This window comes from Sphaerodactylus townsendi, linkage group LG15 (assembly GCF_021028975.2).
Source record: "Sphaerodactylus townsendi isolate TG3544 linkage group LG15, MPM_Stown_v2.3, whole genome shotgun sequence".
NCBI lineage: Eukaryota > Metazoa > Chordata > Lepidosauria > Squamata > Sphaerodactylidae > Sphaerodactylus > Sphaerodactylus townsendi.
In genome coordinates this window covers 3,322,294-3,345,040 of record NC_059439.1, presented here as the reverse complement: position 1 = coordinate 3,345,040, position 22,747 = coordinate 3,322,294, and the positions used below count along the sequence as shown (strand labels likewise).

At 48.5% G+C, this 22,747-nt stretch overlaps 1 protein-coding gene across 1 annotated transcript in view; it reads right to left on the bottom strand.

Moving 5' to 3' along the window:
* KCNH6 (potassium voltage-gated channel subfamily H member 6) overlaps positions 1-22,747 on the bottom strand; it is a 534,004-nt gene that overhangs the window by 23,199 nt on the left and 488,058 nt on the right. The window contains exons 5-7 of the mRNA XM_048516923.1: positions 17,576-18,001; positions 15,808-16,207; positions 702-901 (exon numbers count right to left, since the gene is read on the bottom strand). Coding sequence (XP_048372880.1) covers positions 702-901; positions 15,808-16,207; positions 17,576-18,001 — 1,026 coding nt within the window. The remainder of the gene's footprint in view (positions 1-701; positions 902-15,807; positions 16,208-17,575; positions 18,002-22,747) is intronic.

Here is a 22,747-nt window from a genome sequence, read left to right as displayed (position 1 = left end):
TCTTCTGAGCACTGTTCCCTGCTGTGGCTCCTGCCTTATCTTATCAATCTTTTAAAACTTTATTTTCCATTTAGCCTTTTCTCTTTTACATGCAAACAAATATACCCAGTTTGCATCACTGCCTCTGACCTTTAGGCTTCATTGTAAACCAATAACTGGAGCAGCAGTGGCGTAGTGGTTAAGAGCAGGTGTACTCTAATCTGGAGGAACCAGGTTTGATTTCCCGCTCTGCCGCCTGAGCTGTGGAGGCTTCTCTGGGGAATTCAGATCAGCCTGTACACTCCAACACACGCCAGCTGGGTGACCTTGAGCTAGTCACAGTTCTTCTGAGCTCTCTCAGCCCTACCTGTCTCACAGGGTGTTTGTTGTGAGGGGGGAAGGGCAAGGAGTTTGTCAGCTCCTTTGAGTCTCCTATAGGAGAGAAAGGGGGGATATAAATCCGACTCTTCTTCTTCTTTGGCAAATAACTTGGTATTGACTGAGCAGCATAAATCCAACAGGTGTAAAAAGATGGCTGTTTTCCCCACAAGTAGAAGGTAAAGGAACATGGCAGAGACTCGTACCAGGGCGGGGTGTGAAAACCAAAAGCAAGGCAGAGCGTCTCTCTTCCTCCCCTATGAAATCTTATGCTACTCTGTAGGAAGGACACCCACTGGTAGACCCCGAAGGCAGCCAGGTGCTGCAGAGCCCTCCCCACTCACCGCATTCATGTCAATTCCATTTGTGTAGGACCAGGCATGCTGGAAATACTCTTCGAGGCGTTGGCGGAGTGGGTTGGGAATCTGGTGGAAGCGGATGAATTCCTTCACCCTAAGCATCTGGGTGTGGTAGCGGGCTGTGCCGGAGTACAGGCGCTGGATGATGGCAGACACATTGCCAAAGATGCTGGCGTACATCAGAGCTGTAGGAGAGGACAAGAGGTTAGCACGAAGGGCTCGGGGGATCACTCTCTAGGGCCACCTCTGAAATGATTGGAGGCTGTCTTCCATCTGAGCTTCAGGCATCGATAGCAAGGATTGTGCTGTGGCTTATGGGTGACAATATCCTGAGTGCCCTCAGATGTAACAAAGGTGGCCTGTAAATATGAAGGCCCATTATGCACGGAATGCTTACCTCGGGGCTCCTAACTGCACAGTAGGGCTGTAGTGTGGTCTCCTCGTGTTTCTCTGTTTACACGTGAGGAGGCATTCACTACCTGCCCACAGCTTGCTTGCTGAAGTCTCAGTGGGCCTTTGCTTTTCCTCGTTCTCTTAACTCCACCCATCAATTCCCTCTTAAAGGCACAGATATAATCACACCCAGTAGTTGCAAGATTCCTGGCTTTGCTAAAACCCTTCAAATTACAGTCATATTGATATACCTATGATTGCAGTTATATCGATATTGTAGCCCCTTTCCAAAAATATCCCCCCCCCAAAAGAAGGAGGCAAAGCAGTTCCCTGGACCACACTCTGCTGAAGAAGAGAAGCATGTCCTAGAATTGATACTCTCCCCCCCACAACTCCACAAACACACACATACTTCCCGCTGCTGCCACCACCAAGGGAGGAGACGCTTGTTATTAAATGGCTAGCCCAGGGGTCTGCAACCTGCGGCTCTCCAGATGTTCATGGACTACAAATCCCATCAGCCCCTGCCAGCATGGCTAGCCCATCTTCGTAATTCATCCTAAAGACATCCACCACCAACCCAGCAACCAGTTGTTAATTGCAACATCTCTGGAAATGAGAATCTGATGGAAATGGCTGATCTGCCACGTGGAGGTTTTCAAATGCAATAAAAGATAGCCATTTTGCAGTGATTCTCTGTTCATACCAAAATGTTGATATATCAATATTGCAATTGACGTAAAAACAACAAGAACTGAAGTAATAACAAATGTGAAAAGAAGGAAGAGGAGAGGTGTGCCCAGGAATGGGAGGAGCTGGTGGTGGATGTAGGGAATATGTTCCAGGTAAATATCTCTTGCTGGAGTGGCAAAGAAAATTAAAGTCACACTTAAAGTGGCATTGCTTGGTGTGGAGAGGATGGAAATTGAAAGCGTGGCTTGGGGAAATACATTCTTATAAGAAATCTCGCTGGGATGAACATTTGCCCCTGCTGCACCACAGACAACTGGTGCAGGAATAGGCCTAGGACAGTGGTGGCGAACCTATGGCACTCCAGATGTTCATGGACTACAATTTCCATCAGCCCCTGCCAGCATGGCCAATTGGCCATACTGGCAGGGTGATAGAGTGTAGTCATGAAGCCTCTAGGCTCCTCAAATTCCTGAAGCTAGAAGGTAATAGCATTGTAAAAAGCTCCTAAAGCTCAGACCCGACTGAATGCCACTTTGTCCAATCCAGAACCTCTCCTCTCTGATTCCAGAGTCGACAATGTGCTTGCTTGGTCGGGGAGAAAAGGCTTTTTTGAGACGCTCATCCACACCCACTGTTGTTCTTATTCCTTAAAAGAGATGGAAGGCTTAAGTCCTAATTAGCCTGGCTGAATGAGACCATCTGTGAAGGTGGTGGACATTGATGCCTCAGCTGCAGCAAATGCCACAATCCAGCACCACAATCAGAAATAAATAATTTTATCAAATTTACCGATGGAAGGGGCTCTGCTGCCGTGCCTGCAGACTCTGGCAGGATCTTCCCTGGCTGACTGTAGCTGGCTACCTCAGTTGGCAACTCCTGGGCTGAGGCTAGTCAGCCAACTACATCAGGGGTCTTCAAACTATGGCCCTCCAGATGTTCAGAGACTACAATTCCCATGAGCTCCTACCACTTGGCAATGCTGGCAAGGGCTGATCAGAATTGTAGTCCATGAACATCTGGAGGGCCATAGTTTGAAGACCCCTGAACTACATAATCAGCTCGAGGGCTGAGGCAGCGCTGAGGGTTTGTTTTTAGTGGGATTAGGGTGGATTCTTTGGGGGAAAGGGAGAATGGGGGACACCTGGCGGCCTTCTTCTGATCCCCCTGACTGGGCTTCCCTGGGCTGGCTGTTGGGACTGTGGGTGTGTGTACAAAAACTAGGTCAGGGTGGGAAGCTGACCCAGGGGACACAGCTCCAGCCCCCTGTTTCCCTGATTACATCAGGGACCCCAGGAACCTAAGTGTGAGCCAGGGACTCTGCACCTCCAGAGAAGTGGTGAGTGGACAGTGAAGGAGCCCAGGGATTGGGGTGTTATGGAATGGCTGGTTGCCCTGGGGAGAGAGCTGAGGGAGTTCAGGGGCAGGACCTTGGTGGTCATGGGCAAAGGCCAGTATGGTGGTTGTGGTGGGCAACATAACTATGAACAGAGAAGGGGTGTAAGATGTCTGACAGCTATCACCCCTTTTAATTGCCTTCCACAGCTCTCAGACGGCAATGTTGGCTGACCCTCAGGTTTGGCAGTGCTGTTGGTGAATGCCAGGTCAGCCATAATAAGACCTCTATCATCAATTACTTGGTTGTGGAGGGGAGCGCTGACCTGATGTGCATCACAGAGACATGGGTGAGTGAGCTGGGTGGACCTGCGCTCACCCAGCAGTGCCCCTGGGTATCTGGTACAGTACCATCACAGACTTGAGGGGTGGGGTGTGGGCTGCCATAGTCCTGAGAGAGGTGATTGTCATCACCAAACACACCTTCGTTGATGTTCCTGGTGTTGAAAGCAAGTTCCTTGTCTGAGGCCAGAGAGACAGGATGGCGTATTGTTGGTTTACCACTTGCCCCACTGCCCAACCACATCTCTGTCTGTGCTGACCAAGGCGCTCTCAGAAGTGGTGTTGGAGGCCCCCAACTTTTTGGTGCTGGAGGACTTCAATGTCTACACCAAGTATGCCTTACGTGAAACAGTGCAGGACCTCACGCCATGACAACAATGGAGCTGTCTCAATGTGTTTGTGGCTCTACACATGAAGCAGGACATACTGTTGACCAGGTCTTTGCAGCTGAGCAAAGGGGTGGTGGTCTGTTTCAAGAACTGCCCAATGTTGTGGACAGATCACTATCTGGGCTTCAAGATTTGCCCAATGTTGTGGACAGATCACTATCTGGGCTTCAAGATCTGCCCAGTGTTGTGGACAGATCACTATCTGGGCTTCGAGATCTGCCCAGTGTTGTGGACAGATCACTATCTGGGCTTCAAGATCTGCCCAGTGTTGTGGACAGATCACTATCTGGGCTCCAAGATCTGCCCAGTGTTGTGGACAGATTGCTATCTGGGCTTCAAGATCTGCCCAATGTTGTGGACAGATCACTATCTGGGCTTCAAGATCTGCCCAGTGTTGTGGACTGATCTTCTTTAAATTGCTGATCTTCTCACTTCTCACTTTAATATGCAACTTATCCCTGGAATCAGGCTCCATCCCTGAAGACTGGAAGATGGCCAATGTCACACCAATCTTTAAGAAAGGATCTAGGGGGGACCCGGGAAATTACAGGCCAGTCAGTTTGACATCTGTTCCTGGTAAATTAGTAGAATCTATCATTAAAGATAACATTATAAAACATGTAGAAAAGCAAGACCTGCTGAGAAAGAGTCAGCATGGCTTTTGCAGAGGCAAATCCTGTCTTACAAACTTACTAGAGTTCTTTGAGGGTGTAAACAGGCATGTGGACAGGGTGAACCAGTGGACATTGTCTACTTGGATTTCCAAAAGGCTTTGACAAGTTCTCACCAGAGTGTTGAGAAAACTCAGCAATGAAGGAATAAGAGGGAGGGTCTCCTATGGATTAAAAACTGGTTGAAACAGGAAACAAAAGGGTATGGAGTGTAAATGGGAAGTTCTCACAATGGAGAGATGTAGGAATTGGTGTCCCCAAGGATCCGTTTGGGACCAGTGCTCTTTAACCTATTCATAAATGACCTGGAAGTAGGGGTGGGTAGCGTGGTGGCCAAGTTGCAGATGATACCAAATTGCTTATGTAGGGTGGTGAGAACCACAAAGGATTCTTGAAGAGCTCAGCGGTTATGATAAATTAGGTAGTGGAGCTCAGAAATGTAAAATGCAGTTCAGTGTAGCAAAGATGTAAAGTGATGCACACAGGGGCAAAAAATCCAAACTTCACATACACGCTACAGGGGTCAGTGCTATCAGTCTGAGACCAGGAAAGGGATTTAGGCGTCTTAGTTGATAGTTCCATGGGAATGTCAACTCAATGCATGGCAGCTGTGAAAAAGGCAAACTCTATGCTGGGGATCATTAGGAAAGGAATTGATAATAAAACTGCAAAGATTGTCATGCCCTTATATAAAGCAGTGGTGCGACCGCACTTGGAGTACTGTGTCCAGTTCTGGTCGCCGCATCTCAAAAAGGATATTGAGGAGATAGAAAAAGTGCAGAGAAGGGCAACAAGGATGATTGAGGGACTGGAGCACCTTCCCTATGAGGAGAGGCTGCAGCGTTTGGGACTCTTTAGTTTGGAGAGGAGGCGGCTAAGGGGGGATATGATTGAAGTCTATAAAATTATGCATGGGGTAGAAAATGTTGACAGAGAGAAATTTTTCTCTCTTTCTCACAATACTAGAACCAGGGGGCATTCATTGAAAATGCTGGGGGGAAGAATTAGGACTAATAAAAGGAAACACTTCTTCACGCAACGTGTGATTGGTGTTTGGAATATGCTGCCACAGGAGGTGGTGATGGCCACTAACCTGGATAGCTTTCAAAGGGGCTTGGACAGATTTATGGAGGAGAAGTCGATTTATGGCTACCAATCTTGATCCTCTTTGATCTGAGATTGCAAATGCCTTAACAGACCAGGTGATTGGGAGCAACAGCCACAGAAGGCCATTGCGTTCACATCCTACATGTGAGCTCCCAAAGGCACCTGGTGGGCCACTGCGAGTAGCAGAGAGCTGGACTAGATGGACTTTGGTCTGATCCAGCTGGCTTGTTCTTATGTTCTTATGTTCTTATGTGGACAGATCACTATCCAGTGAAATCTGCACTTTTGGTGCCCCCTGCCCACTCCAGAGGTGTGCAACCAATTGAGATGGTCCGACCTCAGAACAAGATGGAATATAATGGATTTCTGAGGGCTCTGGGAGAATTTCCAGCCAGCAGGGCTGGTGCTCCTGTCAAAGCCCTAGTTGTGCTATAGAATGGCATGATGACCAGGGCATTTGACTCAATTGCCCTGAAGTGCCCAGCCTTGTCCCACTAGCAGAGCCCAGATGGCCCTCTGGAATACTGGGGAGCTTAGGGTCATGAAGCAGTTGGGCCAACAGCTGGAGTGCAATTGGAGCGCACTGCGAATCTGACTGGACATCGGTGAGAGCTCACTATTGAGCCAGCAAGATGGCGGGGAAGGCGGCGAAGAGGGCCTACTTCTCTGCCTCCGCTGGTTCCACAATGAGTCGACTGAACTCCTCCGAGTGGTGAATGGGTTGATGCCATCCCCCAAGCAACGGGGTGTCAGCCCCACCCTCAGAAGATGATTTCGCACAACACTTTCATAGCAAAGTAGCTCAGATTTATAGGGATTTGGACTCCATAAGAACATAAGAATGAGCCTGCTGGATCAGACCAGAGTCCATCTAGTCCAGCACTCTGCTACTCGCAGTGGCCCACCAGGTGCCTTTGGGAGCTCACGTGCAGGATGTGAAAGCAATGGCCTTCTGCGGCTGCTGCTCCCGAGCACCTGGAGGCCCCCAGTTATCCATAGTTTTGGATAATCCTAAACTGGTCTCCAGAGAACTGCCTGGTCAGGTTGTATGGGATCAATATCAACTGATGACCTTTTCAAAGAGGTGGACAGGGGAAAGCTGTCCCTGCTTGTACTTCTCGATCTTTTAGTGGCCTCTGATACCGTTCGACCACGGTATCCTTCTGGAGCAGCTGTGGGGGTTGGCACTGGAGTCCATTGTAATGCAGTGGTTCTCATCCTACCTCAGATGCTTGGGTGCCTGGAACCTCTCCTATGGAGTTCCCCAGGGCTCAGCCCTACCTCATATGTTATTTAATATCCACATGAAGCTGCTGGAGGAGATCATCAGAGGATATGGTCTGGGTTGTCATCGATACGCAGATGACATCCAGCTGTTCCTCTCAGTTCCATCTGCATCAGGTGAGGCAGCTAGAGAGCTGGATCACTGCCCGGCAGCTGTCATGGCCTGGATGAGGGTCAATACATTGAAGCTGAATCCCAAGGAGATGGTCTGTGTGCAAAGCTCCTGAGTCCAGGTGGGGAATCGAGGAACACCTGCTGCTGGAAGGCGTGGTTTTACCCCTGAAGGACTGGGTGCAGGATTTTGGTGCTGCTAGTCTAAAAACAGCACCCTCTGCAGGCCAAAAATAGAAAAACACTGAAAATACAAAAAATCCCACAAACAAACCTGCGCCCCCCACGGGGCTGCGCCCAGGGCAACTGCCCACTTTGCCCAATGGGAGGAACGCCTCTGACCGCAAGACACTGCAGGATCACAGGGCCTGGTCAGGGCCTGAGCTTTTTGATACCTGCGGAGGTGGAAGTATGGAAATCCCTTTTGGTTTAGACAGAAGTAATTCTGCCTCAGGTTAAACAAACTAATTACAACGTTCTTGTATGGCTGGATTCATCAACACCCCCCATCATGTCAGTAAGCTGTCCACTGGCTCCCCACTGGGAGCGAGGTGCCAAGGAGGGAGAGACCGGGGATGGGTGTGGACCAGCACTAGAAACCATTTCTGTTTGCAGCTCAAGCAACACAGGTATTCTGTGCTTACATATTCTTGTGTATATTTTAGTATTAGCTGAGTCAATCCACGTTTTCTTTCTGTATCTCTTCGCAGGTTGATTTTGTGTGGAGTCTGGGGGGGTCCCTGATTCTAGTGGCATCAGACTGCGGGTGAGTATCACTGGGAAAGACTCCAGGTGTTCACTGTTAAGAGTCCAAGAACTGTAAAGGATCTGCCACAGGGGAACCACAGAAACATGGAAACAGGAAATGTCCCTGGTGGTGACCCTTGCGGGAAGTTCCCCATATTATCCTGCCCCCCACCCCCCACCCCCAGCTACTGTCAGGGAATAAAAAAATGTGGTGTGCATCTTGTGAGCAGACAGATCAATGTGATCTAGGTGACAGCACTTGACAGACAAAAACACCTGTCAAAACCTGATGTATCTGTACAGAACCGGTTCAAACCTGATCACTGGACCTTTCCCCACTTTTCCCTCGGCCGCCGTCGCTGCGCGCAATTCCCAGCACGCAATTCCCAGAGCACGGCATTCCTGGCGCGCGCCCGGGCGTCCCCACAGCTCCACGCCCCGCGCTCTGCGCGGGGTCATCAAAAGGCGCCCTTTGCAAGAGTGCCAGGGATGCCTCACGCTGAGGGGGCGCGACAGCTTAAGGTAAGTGGGGAAAGGCCCACTGACCTTTACTGTGATAGGCTAACAGAAGTATAAAGGTAGAGCATATGCAACTGTACTGTGTCTAGGGATTTCTGAGTTGCTGCGGAGCATGCTGTCCAATTGTTTGCTGATACTGTCTACACTGTAAATAACCTGCACCTAAAGATAAAGTCTTCTTTGGAAGTGAAACTACTTTATGGTGTTGTGTTGTTTCTTCTGCTGTGCCAAGCCTATTGCAGCCACACTTATCCTGCCTCGGTAACGCAGTTTCCGCAGTAAAAGGTCTACTCTGTCAGGTTATGGGCCCAGATTCTGCTGTTACACGGGAGTAAGGAAGTGCTGAAGATTGTTGTTGGCGTGGAGTGCACGAGCTGTGTGTGGAATAGAGGCAGCCATGGCGTTTACAGCAACCAGTTTGCCTTTTGAGAGGCTGGACGGGACGAACTATATGCCAAGTTCAGCTCGTCCTGCAGAGATTTGGCTCTCCCAAGTGGTCGTGACGAAGGGAAGATTTTTATCCTGTCATTTATTTGAGCAGGGGTTCACTTTATGCCATCCCAGAAGCCCAGCGCTGGGAATTCCTCATGTGGCCTCAAGGACCAAAGACAAGTCACTCCTGAGCTTCACCTACCTTCAAGGCTCATGGTGAGACTAGAACGGCCTATAAAATAAAGCTGATGAATAAATAATGCAACCACACAAAAAAGTTATGCTTTCATGAGCAGGAGGGGGAAGTCGTGCCGATGACTCCTACAATCACAATCTAACTATCGAACAACAAGTACCAGTTAGCAGGAAAACAATACCAGTAATGAATCTACCCAGACAAAAGCCACCAGGCATCTAAACACAATCCTGTGGCAACCCTGGCCCCATTTAGAGTAGTCCAGAGAAACGAAGGAGGAAGTGAGGCACAGCAGTGACAGCCAGCAGGAGAGCCAGTGGGAGAGACGCAGGCAGGTGCCTCCCTCTCTGTGGGAAACCTGCAAGCACGACTAGAGTCTTCCCCTGGGCAAAGCCCAGAAGTTCAGCCTTCCTCTCCAGCTCACTTGGAGAGCTGCAGCTATGTGGAGAGAGGAGCAGGACCCAAGCAAGGCCGAGGGGCACTTTCAACAAGTGTCAAGAAGGGATCACCTGAAGTAGGGCTTTCCCCAAAGGGATCACATTGCTAAGGGATCACCTGAAGTAGGGCTTTCCCCAAAACTCAACCAAGCAGCCTGCAGGTTTCTGCCACCTTGTCAAGCAAGCAGTGCAGATGGTGCAGGGTGCTGGGCATGTCATACGCAAGATAATAAAACTGCAAAGATGTCATGCCCTTATATAAAGCCGTGGTGCGACCGCACTTGGAGTCCGGTGTTCAGTTCTGGTCACCACATCTCAAAAGGATATTGAAGAGATAGAAAAAGTGCAGAGAAGGGCAACAAGGATGATTGAGGGAAAGGAGCACCTTCCTTATGAGGAGAGGCTGCAGCGTTTGGGACTCTAGTTTGGAGAGGAGGTGTCTGAGGGGGGATATGATTGAAGTCTATAAAATTATGCACGGGGTAGAAAATGTTGACAGAGAGACATTTTTCTCTCTTTCTCACAATACTAGAACCAGGGGACATTCATTGAAAATGCTGGGGGGAAGAATTAGGACTAATAAAAGGAAACACTTCTTCACGCAGAGTGTGATTGATGTTTGGAATATGCTGCCACAGGAGGGGGTGATGGCCGCTAACCTGGATAGCTTTAAAAAGGGCTTGGACAAATTTATGGAGAAGTCAGTCTATGGCTACCAATCTTGATCCTCCTTGATCTGAGATTGCAAATGCCTTAGCAGACCAGGTGCTCAGGAGCAGCAGCAGCAGCAGAAGGCCATTGCTTTCATATCCTGCATGTGAGCTCCCAAAGGCACCTGGTGGGCCACTGCGAGTAGCAGAGAGCTGGACTAGATGGACTCTGGTCTGATCCAGCAGGCTAGTTCTTATGTTCTTAAGATTTTGTTTTCATCTATTTTTGCTATGAAAAACAAATGGAAGAATTTACATAAAAAGGACTTCCAGTTCAGAGAGTATCCATTTCATGGAGCCTTCCCTTGAAACCCTGAAGTATTAATGCTATAGTGTGAAGATTATGGTCACATTTGGTTTGATTTACCACCAAGAGAACAAGCTGGACTCTTCCGGCTCCCTGAAGATGAACGAGCTTTTATTCTAGCATGCATTTTGTGGACTTAATTTAGCAGTCTTTGACACTGACATACTCTTTTCCACCAAAAGATGATAGTAGAATTGTACGTTAATCCACCATCTCCTGGACCTTCTTTGTTCTAGAATGCCATGCTTGGGTCCTAGTGTCTTGGGGACAGAACTCGGTAGGCACTAGGACCCAAGCAGAGCATTCTAGAACAAAGAAGGTCCAGGAGATGGTGGATTCATGAACAATTCTACTGCCATCTTTCGGTGGAAAACAGTATAGGAGTAATATTTAAATGGATGTCACTGGGGATCCAGCGTGAATATTTGTCATTACAGTATTCTTTTAAGTTTGTTACATAAATGTTTTTTCTAGTGGAATTTCAAACCATTCTTTTGCACTGTGGAGTATGGATAAATCAGAGGTGCCGAACCTATGGCACGGGTGCCAGAGGTGGCACTCAGAGCCCTCTCTTTGGGCATGTGCAAACAGAGTCACTCCCACCCCGCCACCATCTAGGCTGGCCTGGGCCGCTGGACTCAATTATTAGCATTAAACCTAAAACCTAGTTTTGGGGAAGCAATGTAGGTAACCCTGTTAAGCGCTGTTAAACCCCACTGATTTTCATGCGAAGGACTAAAGCGCGATCCTTTACCTGGCAGTAAGCTTGGTTGCTGGCAATGGGGCTTGCTTCTGAGTAAACCCTCCTAGGGTCGTGATTCACCCGTTGGAAGAGTTGCCCGGTTGCTTTAAAGCAAAGCCACCGACTACCACCAATTTTACTCCTGAGTAACGCACGTCTCAGAGCCAACCATTTTTTCTAAACTAAAACCTCAGTATTAAGGTTAAATTGCCATGTTGGCACTTTGCGATAAATAAGTGGGTTTTGGGTTGCAATTTGGGCCCTCGGTCTCGAAAAGGTTCACCATCAGTGGGATAAATCCTGTACCCTCTTATATTCCTACATGAAAATCTTTGGTCAGCCCTTCCAGTGGCATAGTGCAAAAGGGGCGGCGGCAGCAGCGGTGATGGGGGGTGTGATGCACTGGGCACATGCTGGTGCAGGGGCGTGGCAGGGGCGTTCCGGGGTGGGCAGGGGTGTGGCAGGAGCACAGGGCACACACGTGCCCCAGGCGCAGTTCCCCCTTGCTCCGGTCCTTCTCCCTCGGTTAATTGTAGCTGCAGAGGAGAAGATCTTCTACTCTAAACATTTGAGAGACTGCCCAGAAACCTTCCCAACCTCACCCTCAGCACCAGAGAGGTGGAACTGCCTCCCCATGGCAGCCTCCTGGCAGCCAGGGCTCTGTCGTGACCTGGCCTTGGTCCGGCCTGGTCCTGTCAAGTCTCCCGACCGATTTGCGGGAACCTTCCATTGCCTTCTCCTTACTAGCTTGTTACTTTCGCTTTTCAGGAGAGGCTAATTAGTTTGGTACACAGCTGCTTGATTTGCTCTTCGAAGCTCTGAGAGTATGGTTGTTTTGACTTGCTGGAGGTCTGCCAGGGGGACAGCATCTATGTGACTGAGATGCATTCCTGAATCGACATAACTGGTTCAAACAACACACTAATGCTGCTAAAAGATATATGTAACCAGCCCACTATATGTAACCGTCACTATTTGGGATATTTCTCTTAATCTCTTCCCCATGACCTAGGCTGCACGGGTGTTACCAGGTGGGCCTGGATGGCCTTGGCTAGCCTGACCTTCTCCGATCTCAGAAGATAAGCAGGGTTGGCGCTGGTTAGTGCTTGAGTGGGAGACCACCAAGGAATCCCAGGTCTGCTATGCAGAGGAGGGCAATAGTAAACTTGTCAAGAGCCAGCTGGGTGTATGGCCCTAATGGACTCCAATCTTGAGAATCAAATTTGATTCTCCACTTCTTCATACGAGTGACGGAGTCTTATCTATGAGAAAGGTGGGGGCATAATTCCAAACTCTTCTTCTCCTTCTCCTTGCCTTTAAAAACCTTACTGTGCTGCCAAAAGTCAGCTGCAACTTAATGGCACTTAGCACACATACTGCACTAGAAGACTACCTTCTCAGTAGGTCAGTCTAGAGCAGGGGTAGGGAACCTGCGGCTCTCCAGATGTTCAGGAACTACAATTCCCATCAGCCCCTACCAGCATGGCCAATTGGCCATGCTGACAGAGGCTGATGGGAATTGTAGTTCCTGAACATCTGGAGAGCCGCAGGTTCCCTACCCATGGTCTAGAGCATGGGTCTTCAAACTATGCCCCCCCAGATGTTCATAGACTACAATTCCCATGAGCCCTACCACTTGGCCATGCTGGCAGGGGCTGATGGGAATTGTAGTCCATGAACATCTGGAGGGCCACAGGTTGCAGACCCCTGGTCTAGAGGTTCTTATAAGGTCCTGAGCAGGGGCGTACCACCCTAGGGACATGGGGGCACTCATGTACCCAGGCGCACACTTTTTGGTCATGTGGAAAGGCACCGGACACCCCCATGTGACCAAGCATCATGCGCCCCAGCTGCAGGTGACCAAGCCCTGCCCCCAGGAGTTGGCCTGCAGGGAGGATGGGGGGCAGGGCCCCCACCCCCACCTCCGCGAAGGCCAGTTTTCAAAAGCCAGCTTTCCTGCATGGAGGCCAGGGGCTCAGGAGCATGGTACTGCCTCTGCCCCACATCTAGGAGTGTGGCTCGGGGTGTGTGGCCTCGAGGGTTTGGGGGCAGGGCTCTGCCCCTGAACCCCCCCAGCCTCTGTGCAGGCTGGCTTTTGAAAGCCAGTGAAGGGGGGGCTCAGGGGGCATTGCCACACCCCTGAGTCACGCCCCCGAGCATGAGGGGGCGCCTGGAGAAGGAGTGGTCTCCGGACTCCCTCCCCGCCCATGCCTCTAGCCCTGAGTAGTGGCAGTTGGTTACCAGGGTAATTTTCAGGGAACCCTTGGTCGAAGGCCATTTCCCAGCAAGTAAAGGCACCATTTCCCCCTTCCTACTGTAATAGTGGAAGGTGACCCTGGTAGAGGATCTTCTGTAGACCATGGCAGATCCACTTCAGCTATTGTAAATCACCTCTGATTAACCCTTCCCTCAAAAATCCTATGATGAGACAATCCAAAACAAAGAAATAATATAGTGCTGGAAGATGGAGCCCCCAGATCAGAGAGCACGCCATCAGCGACTGGGGAAGAGCTGAGGTCAACAACAAATAGCACTATTCTTAATGATGCAATTGGACTAAAGCTGAAAGGACATTCAATTTTTGATGTGAATGGATGTAAAAGCAAAGTCCAAAGTTGTCTGGCAAGACCTGCGCAAGGCTGTTGACAATGGGATGTTTTGGAGGATAACAACCTGGCGGCACTTAACGTACACACACTGTAAGAGTGGAGACTCTGGCCTTGTATGAGGCTGGTCTGGTTGGTGTTGCTGGATTTTTTGTAGCTGGCACAAGCCAACAAAACCAGGCCAAAACCAGGCTTAAAGCAATCTTTGGAGCATTGTCCTTTTAAGAAAGTCATAGAGACAGGCTGCCCGAGAGGCAGCTTCCCTGAAGCCGAGCCTCAGAGTCTGCAGGGAAAGAAAAGGGTAAGTGAGGGGACCGGGTGGTGGCGGCAGCGCAGCAGGTGGGGGGTGGGTGGGTGGGCAGGACCTTGCTGAGTGCCCCCACTGGTGTGCGCCCAGCATCATGGGTGGCCCCATGTCTCCATAGGCGGTACGCTACTGCTCCCCCCCACCATTGCCGGGAATTTCCCAATCTGGAGATGGCAACCCCAGCTTACAGAACTTTTGATTTCCCAGTTTTTTTGGGAGGGGGGATTTGGGAAAATATTGAAACAATTGAAACTTTCTTATGAAACTTATTTTGCTGTTCCGACAACATTAAACTCATCATCTACAACTCAGTATATAAAATTGTAGTCTTTGGCATATTTAGGGATTAAAAAGTGTATTTGAGGGAGTAACAAACTATTGCACTCTATGCAATCTTGAATTTTATATGAAAAGCAAAAAAAAAATAAACTGATTTTTTTTAAAAAAATCATGTAACATGATATTTTTGTTGCTTTCAAAAATTCCTATTTTTCAATCAAAAAAATGGAGGGAAAGTCCTCAAACATTTTACGCTATATACTTTGAGTAAAAGCATGTCCTAAAAAGTACTATACTTGTTCCAAAAGGAAAAAAAGTCATAAGTATTTTTAGTGCCCCTCAAAATTTTCTAGGTTAAAATTTTTATTGGGTTTAAAATAAACTCCTCAAAATTTTCAACTGGAAAAGCTGAAGCAAAGTCCTCAGAAACCCACCCTGATCTTTCCCCTCTGGAGGGGCGTCACATTCTCTACCTTGGTTCTCCACCTTGAACCAGTCAGTCAATTGTACCCTGATCTGCTTCACTTCTGACTTGGTCAGCATCAGGCCTAACAAGAGTTGGGAATAAGAATCCAAGACCAGCCCAGCATCCATACATGAAAAAGGCAAACTCTATGCTGGGGATAATTAGGAAAGGACTTGAGAATAAAACTGCAAGGATTGTCATGCCCTTATATAAAGCCGTGGTGCGACCGCACTTGAAGTCCTGTGTTCAGTTCTGGTCGCCACATCTCAAAAAGGATATCGAAGAGATAGAAAAAGTGCAGAGAAGGGCAACGAGGATGATTGAAGGATTGGAGCACCTTCCTTATGAGGAGAGGCTGGAGCGTTTGGGACTCTTTAGTTTGGAGAGGAGACGTCTGAGGGGGGATATGATTGAAGTCTATAAAATTATGCATGGGGTACAAAATGTTGACAGAGAGAAATTTTTTTCTCTTTCTCACAATACTAGAACCAGGGGGCATTCATTGAAAATGCTGGGGGGAAGAATTAGGACTAATAAAAGGAAACACTTCTTCACACAATGTGTGATTGGTGTTTGGAATATGCTGCCACAGGAGGTGGTGATGGCCACTAACCTGGATAGCTTTAAAAAGGGCTTGGACAGATTTATGGAGGAGAAGTCAATCTATGGCTACCAATCTTGATCCTCCTTGATCTGAGATTGCAAATGCCTTAGCAGACCAGGTGCTCAGGAGCAGCAGCAGCAGCAGCAGAAGGCCATTGCTTTCATATCCTGCATGTGAGCTCCCAAAGGCACCTGGTGGGCCACTGCGAGTAGCAGAATGCTGGACTAGATGGACTCTGGTCTGATCCAGCAGGCTAGTTCTTATGTTCTTATGTTCTTATGTTCATACATGACAGCAATATCCTGGGGTTGCCAGGAACCCCGGGACCCTTGGGAGAAATGCTGAAGGAGAAAGAAGAAATCACCATCATTTAGAAGGAGGGGGGTTGGGACAGAAGAGGGAGAGAAAAGCACTCACAGCCAATCAGCATGACACAGATGGAGAAGATCTTCTCAGAGTTGGTATTGGGTGAGACGTTGCCGAAGCCCACACTGGTGAGGCTGCTGAAGGTGAAGTAGAGGGCGGTCACATACTTGTCCTTGATGGATGGACCAGAGGAGAGATCACTGTCATTGTAGCGCTTGCCAATCTGGTCCCCCAGGTTGTCTAGCCATCCGATTTTGTGTTCCATGTACGGCCGTTCCACGTTGCCAATGGCGTACCAGATGCAGGCCAACCAATGGGCAATGAGGGCAAAAGTGCACATGAGCAAGAAGAGCACTGCAGCCCCATATTCAGAATAGCGGTCCAATTTACGGGCGACCCTGACCAAGCGCAGCAGTCGAGCCGTCTTCAGCAGCCCTATCAAAGTTGTTGTCTGAGAAGAGAAGAAACAACAAATAGAAGTGGTGTGGAAAGCAAGCTGGGTAGGGAGCTATGTGGCAGCACTTTGGGCAAAGGTGGAGCTACCAGGGGACCGGAGGGTGCGCATTGCACCGGGCACGCACATGGGGTGGCGGAAAATCGCCCCCCCCCCCGTGATGCCCCCCTCCCACACACTTACCTTTGTCAAACGGTGCAGGCTGGGGAAGCAGCCTGTTCCCTTCAGGCTGAAAAAAAGCCTGGTGGGAACTACACTTCCCAGGAGACCTTGCGAGCCCCAGGGTCTCATGGGAAGTGTAGTTCCCACAAGGCCGTTTTCAGCCTGAAGGGAACAGGCTGCTTCTCCAGCCTGCACTAAGGTAAGGGGGGGGGCAGGGCGCCGCGGAGGGTGGGGGGGGGGCAGAAAACACAGAGTGCGCACTGGGCACACTCTGGCCCAGCTACGCCTCTGGCTCTGGGGCACTACTGGCATCAGTCTCAGAGGACTTGCTGGGAAAGATCGGTGCCTGTTTTTAAGTTGCATGAAATGTTTCCTTTAGGAAAAAGAGGCACAGACTGATGAATCGTTCCCCAGAAGGGTGGTGGAGCCCTTGCTCCCCTAGAGTGAAACGTGTTACTATTCCAACATGATTTCATTTTCCCATTTCTCAAGATTTCTATGCAATTTAATAATACGGTGTTATACTATTTCTTGAGGAACGATTTCTTCTGAAGTTTTGGGCAATTTTAGGAATGATTGGAACACATATATATCCACTCTCAAAATCAAAGGCCAAATTTCCATGGACTGTGTTCTCTGGCGGATTTTGCCTTTCAGTTTTCAGAATTCCCCACAGTATCTATGCACGTTCTTTGTTCTCTCAAGAGTCCTCTGTAAGGATGCAAGATCCACTATCAGCATACAGCAACTCCCAAAGGCTTTTGGGTAGGCTTTGGGATGGTTGAGACTATGAAGAAAGCCAAAAGCATACCTGTCTTCCTCCCAGTATTCCTTGCAATGAACTGGACACTACAGGTTCTTGGAAGCAAGGCATGCAGAGATACTGCAGGGATTTCTAGCACATCCTACCTCTCCCACATATTCCAGGAAGCATCTTAAATTTCCAAGGTGGAAAGGGGAGGCGGAAGATGCATTCAATCTTGCCCCCTGAAAAATGGCCACTCAGAAGACCAATAGGGACCATGTGCTTTCCAATTTCTCTTTACCAGTGCAAACCCTACCCAGCTCATACTGAGATCATGTTCAGTCCCTGAAGGAAGGAAACGCTAAACAGATCCTATATCTGTGTCGTATTTCCTTTCCTTCAGTGATTAACCATGATCTCAGGAGCTCCTTCGCTGCTGTTCCCAACATTCATCTTACCTCATCTGAGCCAGAGCGGAAGATGAGCAAGTCAAATGGAATGGCTGCCACCATGTCAATGAGAAACCAGCCTTTGAAGTAGTGGATGGCGATCTTGGCCGGGTGGCTGACCACCTCATCGTTGATATTGACGTACGTCGTGCGGAAGTTGATGATGATGTCCACAATGAACATGATGTCCACAATGAGATCAATGATGTTGAGTGGATCACATGAGTAACTGCAGTCCAAGTGCTTTTCGTCCTGTTCTTCATTGAGCAGGAAGGCAGCCGAGTATGGCGTAAAGACAGCCGTGTAGATGACCAGCAGCAAGATCAGCCAGTCCCAGACTGCCTTGAAGGGACTGTAGTGCAGGATGGTCCATCGGTGGATCCTTGGAGCCTGCAGCTTGTATTCAGGGAGCACGTCAGCACCTAGAGACAGGACCTGCCAGAGACAGAGGCAAACAGGGTGGTGATGGATTATTCTAGAATTCTGCAACCATAGAAGCAGTGGTGGGATCCAAAAATTTTAGGAACAGGTTCCCATGGTGGTGGGATTCAAACTGTGGCGTAACACCAATGGGACTGAGCGGGGCACAGCGGGGGCATGACCAGGCATTCCAGGGGCGGGGCATTCCTGGGCGGGGCTGTGGCAAGGACGCAGCCGCTGCGCCGGTCCTTGGGCGGGAAACGAATGCACGCAGGCGCAGGCTGCTACACACGCCAGTGCACCTCCTGCTAGACTGCTTCAAGTTCTGCGCGCTACTGCTGAGAGGAGGGGCGTAACTAAGGCAAAAATCACGTGGCAAAATCGCCCAATAGTAACCCCCTCTCGGCACACACAAATAATTAGTAACCTACTCTCGGGAACCTGTGAGAACCTGCTGGATCCCACCTCTGCATAGAAGTTAAGTAAGGTAGCTGTATTAATCTATGCATTCAAAGGAATTAAGGTGTGAGTGCTGCATAAAAGAACTTTGTATGCACATCTAAGCTATGAGGACAAAAGGACTGGGGAAAAGTGTGTGGGCATATTTTGCTGTTAGTATATTTATATGTGGAATTCTTAAAATTCTGAATTTGTAGACATCAGCAAAATCCAGATTTTTTTTAAAAAAAATCAATAAAATCAAATAAAAGAACAGCTTTTAAATTAGCCTAAAAGTAAGTAGCAATGATAAAATAGTTACAACCGGGCCTATAAAACAAAAGTAAAAGCAGCAAATTATTATGCAGATACATCAGAAAACCCAACAAACTGGATGGAAATTTCCGCGATTGTCAAAATGCTTATATTACCAAATGAAGACAACTGGACGAGAAATTAACCAGTCGTGCAGAGTGTTCTGAGGAAGGCATTCCACAGATGAGATGAAACAACAGAAAATGCAGAGGTGTAGCTAGGAAAAATGGAGCCTGGTGCAAAATCTGAGTTTTGCCCACCCCCACCCCCTGTTCATTTGTGTTTTTGTATTTTTAGTGTTTAGTGCAGGGGGCGCAGTTTTTAGGCTAGCAGCGCCAACATTTCAGGATACTTTTAGGAGACTCTCCTGATGATACCACCCAGGTTTGGTGAAGTTTGGTTCGGGGTGTCCAAAGTTATGGACTCTCAAAGGTGTAGCCCCCATCTCCTATTAGCTCCCATTGGAAACAATGGGGGATGGGGCACCCCCTTTGGGAGTCCATAACTTTGGACCCCCTGAACCAAACCTCACCTAACTTGGGTGGTATCCTCAGAAGAGTCTCCTGAAGAATCCCTGAAGTTGTGGTGCTGCTAGCCTAAAAACTGCACCCCCTGCAGGCTAAAAACTGAAAAACACTAAAAAATACAAAAAACAAACCACCCCCCAGGTGAGCACCCGGTGCAATGCGCACCCTCCATCCCCTTGTAGTTCCACCTCTGAGAAAATGTCCTGTCTTTAAGGCAAAAAATTTAAATTACATTTGCAATCTTTGATTACCCCTCCCAATGCAATTTAGCTGCAAAAATAAAAAAGGGAAGGGGTGTTAATATGTGGGGCTCTGGCTCTAGGAAAGGGGGATTTAGTGGTGTCACCCACAGTTGCCCATCCCAGCTCTCTTTGGAGGAAAAAAGAGAACTCCAGTATTACCCATATTTCTCCCTACTGGAGATTAGAGCAGCCCTTGAGGGGGCATTTTCAGTGAGCAAGCTGGAATCGGGGAACTAGTTAATCTGCCTTCCTGGTGCCAAAGTCCTGGTCCATATATCCAGAGGCAGCTGGCTGGCCACTATACAAAACACTGTGTCTGGACTAGATGGACCACTGGGATGATCCAGCTGTTTCCCCCCCTCCCCCATGTCCAGACACAGTTCTCTGAGGATGCATGTTACAATTCAGTCACATGCTGGGGCACTGGTGTAATGCCCATTGGGCAAGGTGGGCAGCTGCCCAGGGCATCACCTTGTGGGGGGGGGGCATCAAAATGCTGGGTTCATTTTTGGGTATTTTAGTGGTTTTCCATTTTTGGCCTGCAGGGGGCGCAGTTTTTAGGCTAGCGGCACCAATATTTCAGTGTATTATCAGGAGACTGTCCTTATGCTACCCCCCAAGTTTGGTGAGGTTTGGCTCAGGGAGTCCAAAGTTATGGACTCCCAAAGGGGGTGCCCCTATCCCCCATTGTTTCCAATGGGAGCTAATAGGAGATGGGGGCTACAGTTTTAAGGGTCCCTGCTTTAGCACAGCCTGGAACCAAACTGCACCAAACATGGGGGAGTTATCCATTAGGGCAGTCTCCTGATGAGACCCTGAAAGTTTTGAAGACTGTGCCTTTGCAGACATGTACTTTACTTTGGGCACAGCGCCCCATTGACAGCAATAGCTGAAAACTCAATGCAAGAACAAAGATTCTTGGAGCAAATTTCAGGGATGTTCTTGCAGGAGGAGCATTCTTGGACGATATCAGCACCAAAATTTCAGGGTATCATCTGGAGACTGTCATGATGGCACCCCCAACGTTTGGTGCAGTTTGGTTCAGGGGGTCCAAAGTTATGGACCTTCAAAAGGGTAGCCCCATCTCCTTAGCAAAGAATGTGGGATGGGGTACCCCATTTGAGGGTCCATAACTTTGGACCCCCTAAATAAACTGCACCAATGGCTGAGAATCCCGATTAGGATAGTTTCCAGATGATACCCTGGCATTTTGGTGCTGATACATCCAAAAATGTGCCCCCTTCAGGCACATCCTAGAAATTTGCCCAAGAATCTTTGGTGATATGTCTAAAAATGCACCCCCTGCAGGCACCAATGTCCTGGTGCAAAAAAATTTTTGGTCGTGGTGGAGTGGCCGCCCATGGGGGGGGCATGCAACTCAGGTTTTGCCCAGGGCTACAGTTTGCCCAGGGCTGCCTCGTTACGCCCCTGTGCTGGGGAGTCTGATGACAGGGAAATTTGGCCATTCCCAGCCACCCACATGAATCTCGGACAAGGCCTGTGTTGATAGTTCTGTCAGGCACAGTCACAGGGGAACCTCTGAATAACCTGGTCACAGGCTTTATATAACCTGGTCACAGCTTTAAAGGAAAGAACCAGCACTTTGACAAGGGGAGCTCTTCCAACTCAACCACAAACTCCCCATAGCAACCTTGCTGCTGTGCTGTGCTGTGTTATAAACTAACCAAAGTTTCCTACTTAATTTTAGAAGGTGCACCCCAACCTGGATGCAGCGAATTACTCACCAGACTACTTCTCCCAAGGAATGTGACTAGCCAAAGCTGGCTGAAACTTTTAGCTCCAGTCCAGTTTTGAGAATTACTTTATTTCCCGCACTATCTTAACACTTTGTGTGTGTGTGTGTGTGTGGAAGGGGGGGTAGAAACAAAGCAATCCAGCTCCTAACTCCATTCATTCATAATAATCATAACCAGAGGGGGCTCTGGGGGCTTTATTTAGAAACCAACAGATATTTCAATTGTCAATTGTCTGCCATTCAACAGAAATTGACAAGTCGTATCTAGACCACAGCTGAGAAAATGACAAATTCATCATCCTAATCCATCAAGTGGTCCAATATAAAAATCCCTGTCGATCCAAGCCTTCCATAAAAAAAGATTTCTTCCCAATTTTTAGGTCCACATTGGCTGACAATGTTAACTTATGTGAAAATGAGTCAAATATTGATACTGTTGTGCCATTATATACATATATCTCTGGTTGCAGAAACTGCAGGACGAATGGGATCCTCTCTAGCATAAATTGCCCCAAATGCATTCTACTTAGAGAGGGGCACTAGACAAGAAATCTCCAGTCGAGCCTCATAAACAGTCCAGCTGCAAAGAGCCCATGACGGATAGTGCAGCTGCCATCACAAAATCATGGGGCAATGAGTTCCACTTGCTTCTATTTATTTTCATTCCATTGTCTTTTGTAACCAGAATTTGGTCTATATTCAGAAACCAGAAGACCAGAAGTATCCAGGTCCTGGAAATCACACTGTCTCTCCCCAGTGGGCTTATAATTTAGAGAACAGACACAAATGTAAATAAGTTGGTGATGAGGCACCGAACTTTTGTGTATTAATATGACAAATTGCAAATTGATTGGTATGTGTATTTTAACCATTATATTGTTTCCCAATAATGTATGTTTGTATACTAGATTTGGGTATATAATATAATGTTGGGAACCATCCGGAGCCCGTCTCTCGCCTCCATCCAGGCAGGAGAGATGATATTGCAAAGGGCATTCAGGGTGGAGACAAATCAAAACTCATCAATAGTTTCTCCCTGCACTGAGAGGAAAGCACCAATCAAGAGCCAAGAGGCCAACTGTGTGGCTCTTGACATGGCAGGGAGGCGGGGAGAGGCGAAAACAAATGTTCCAAGAGTCAGCAGGGAGGGGGAATGTGCAAGAATCATATGATCCCCGAAGAATATAATGCCACCGGGAAAAGGGCATGGAACCAGACTGGGTATTCATAGTGTCCAGCTTCTCTGCATTCAGGGCCGACAGGGGTGAGGCAAAGGCCCCTATTGACTTCTCACTACTTGATTATTGATATGGGCCTAACTGGTGAGAAAGGACAGGTCTGATTGTTCCCACCAACTCGGCACCTGGGCCAGAGCAGGTCAGTCGCAGAGTCCTGGGCCAGAGCAGGTCAATCGCAGAGTCCTGTCACTAGTTCAAGGCAGCCCCTGTTGAAGAGGGAGAGCCACCCATGATCTAATCCACTG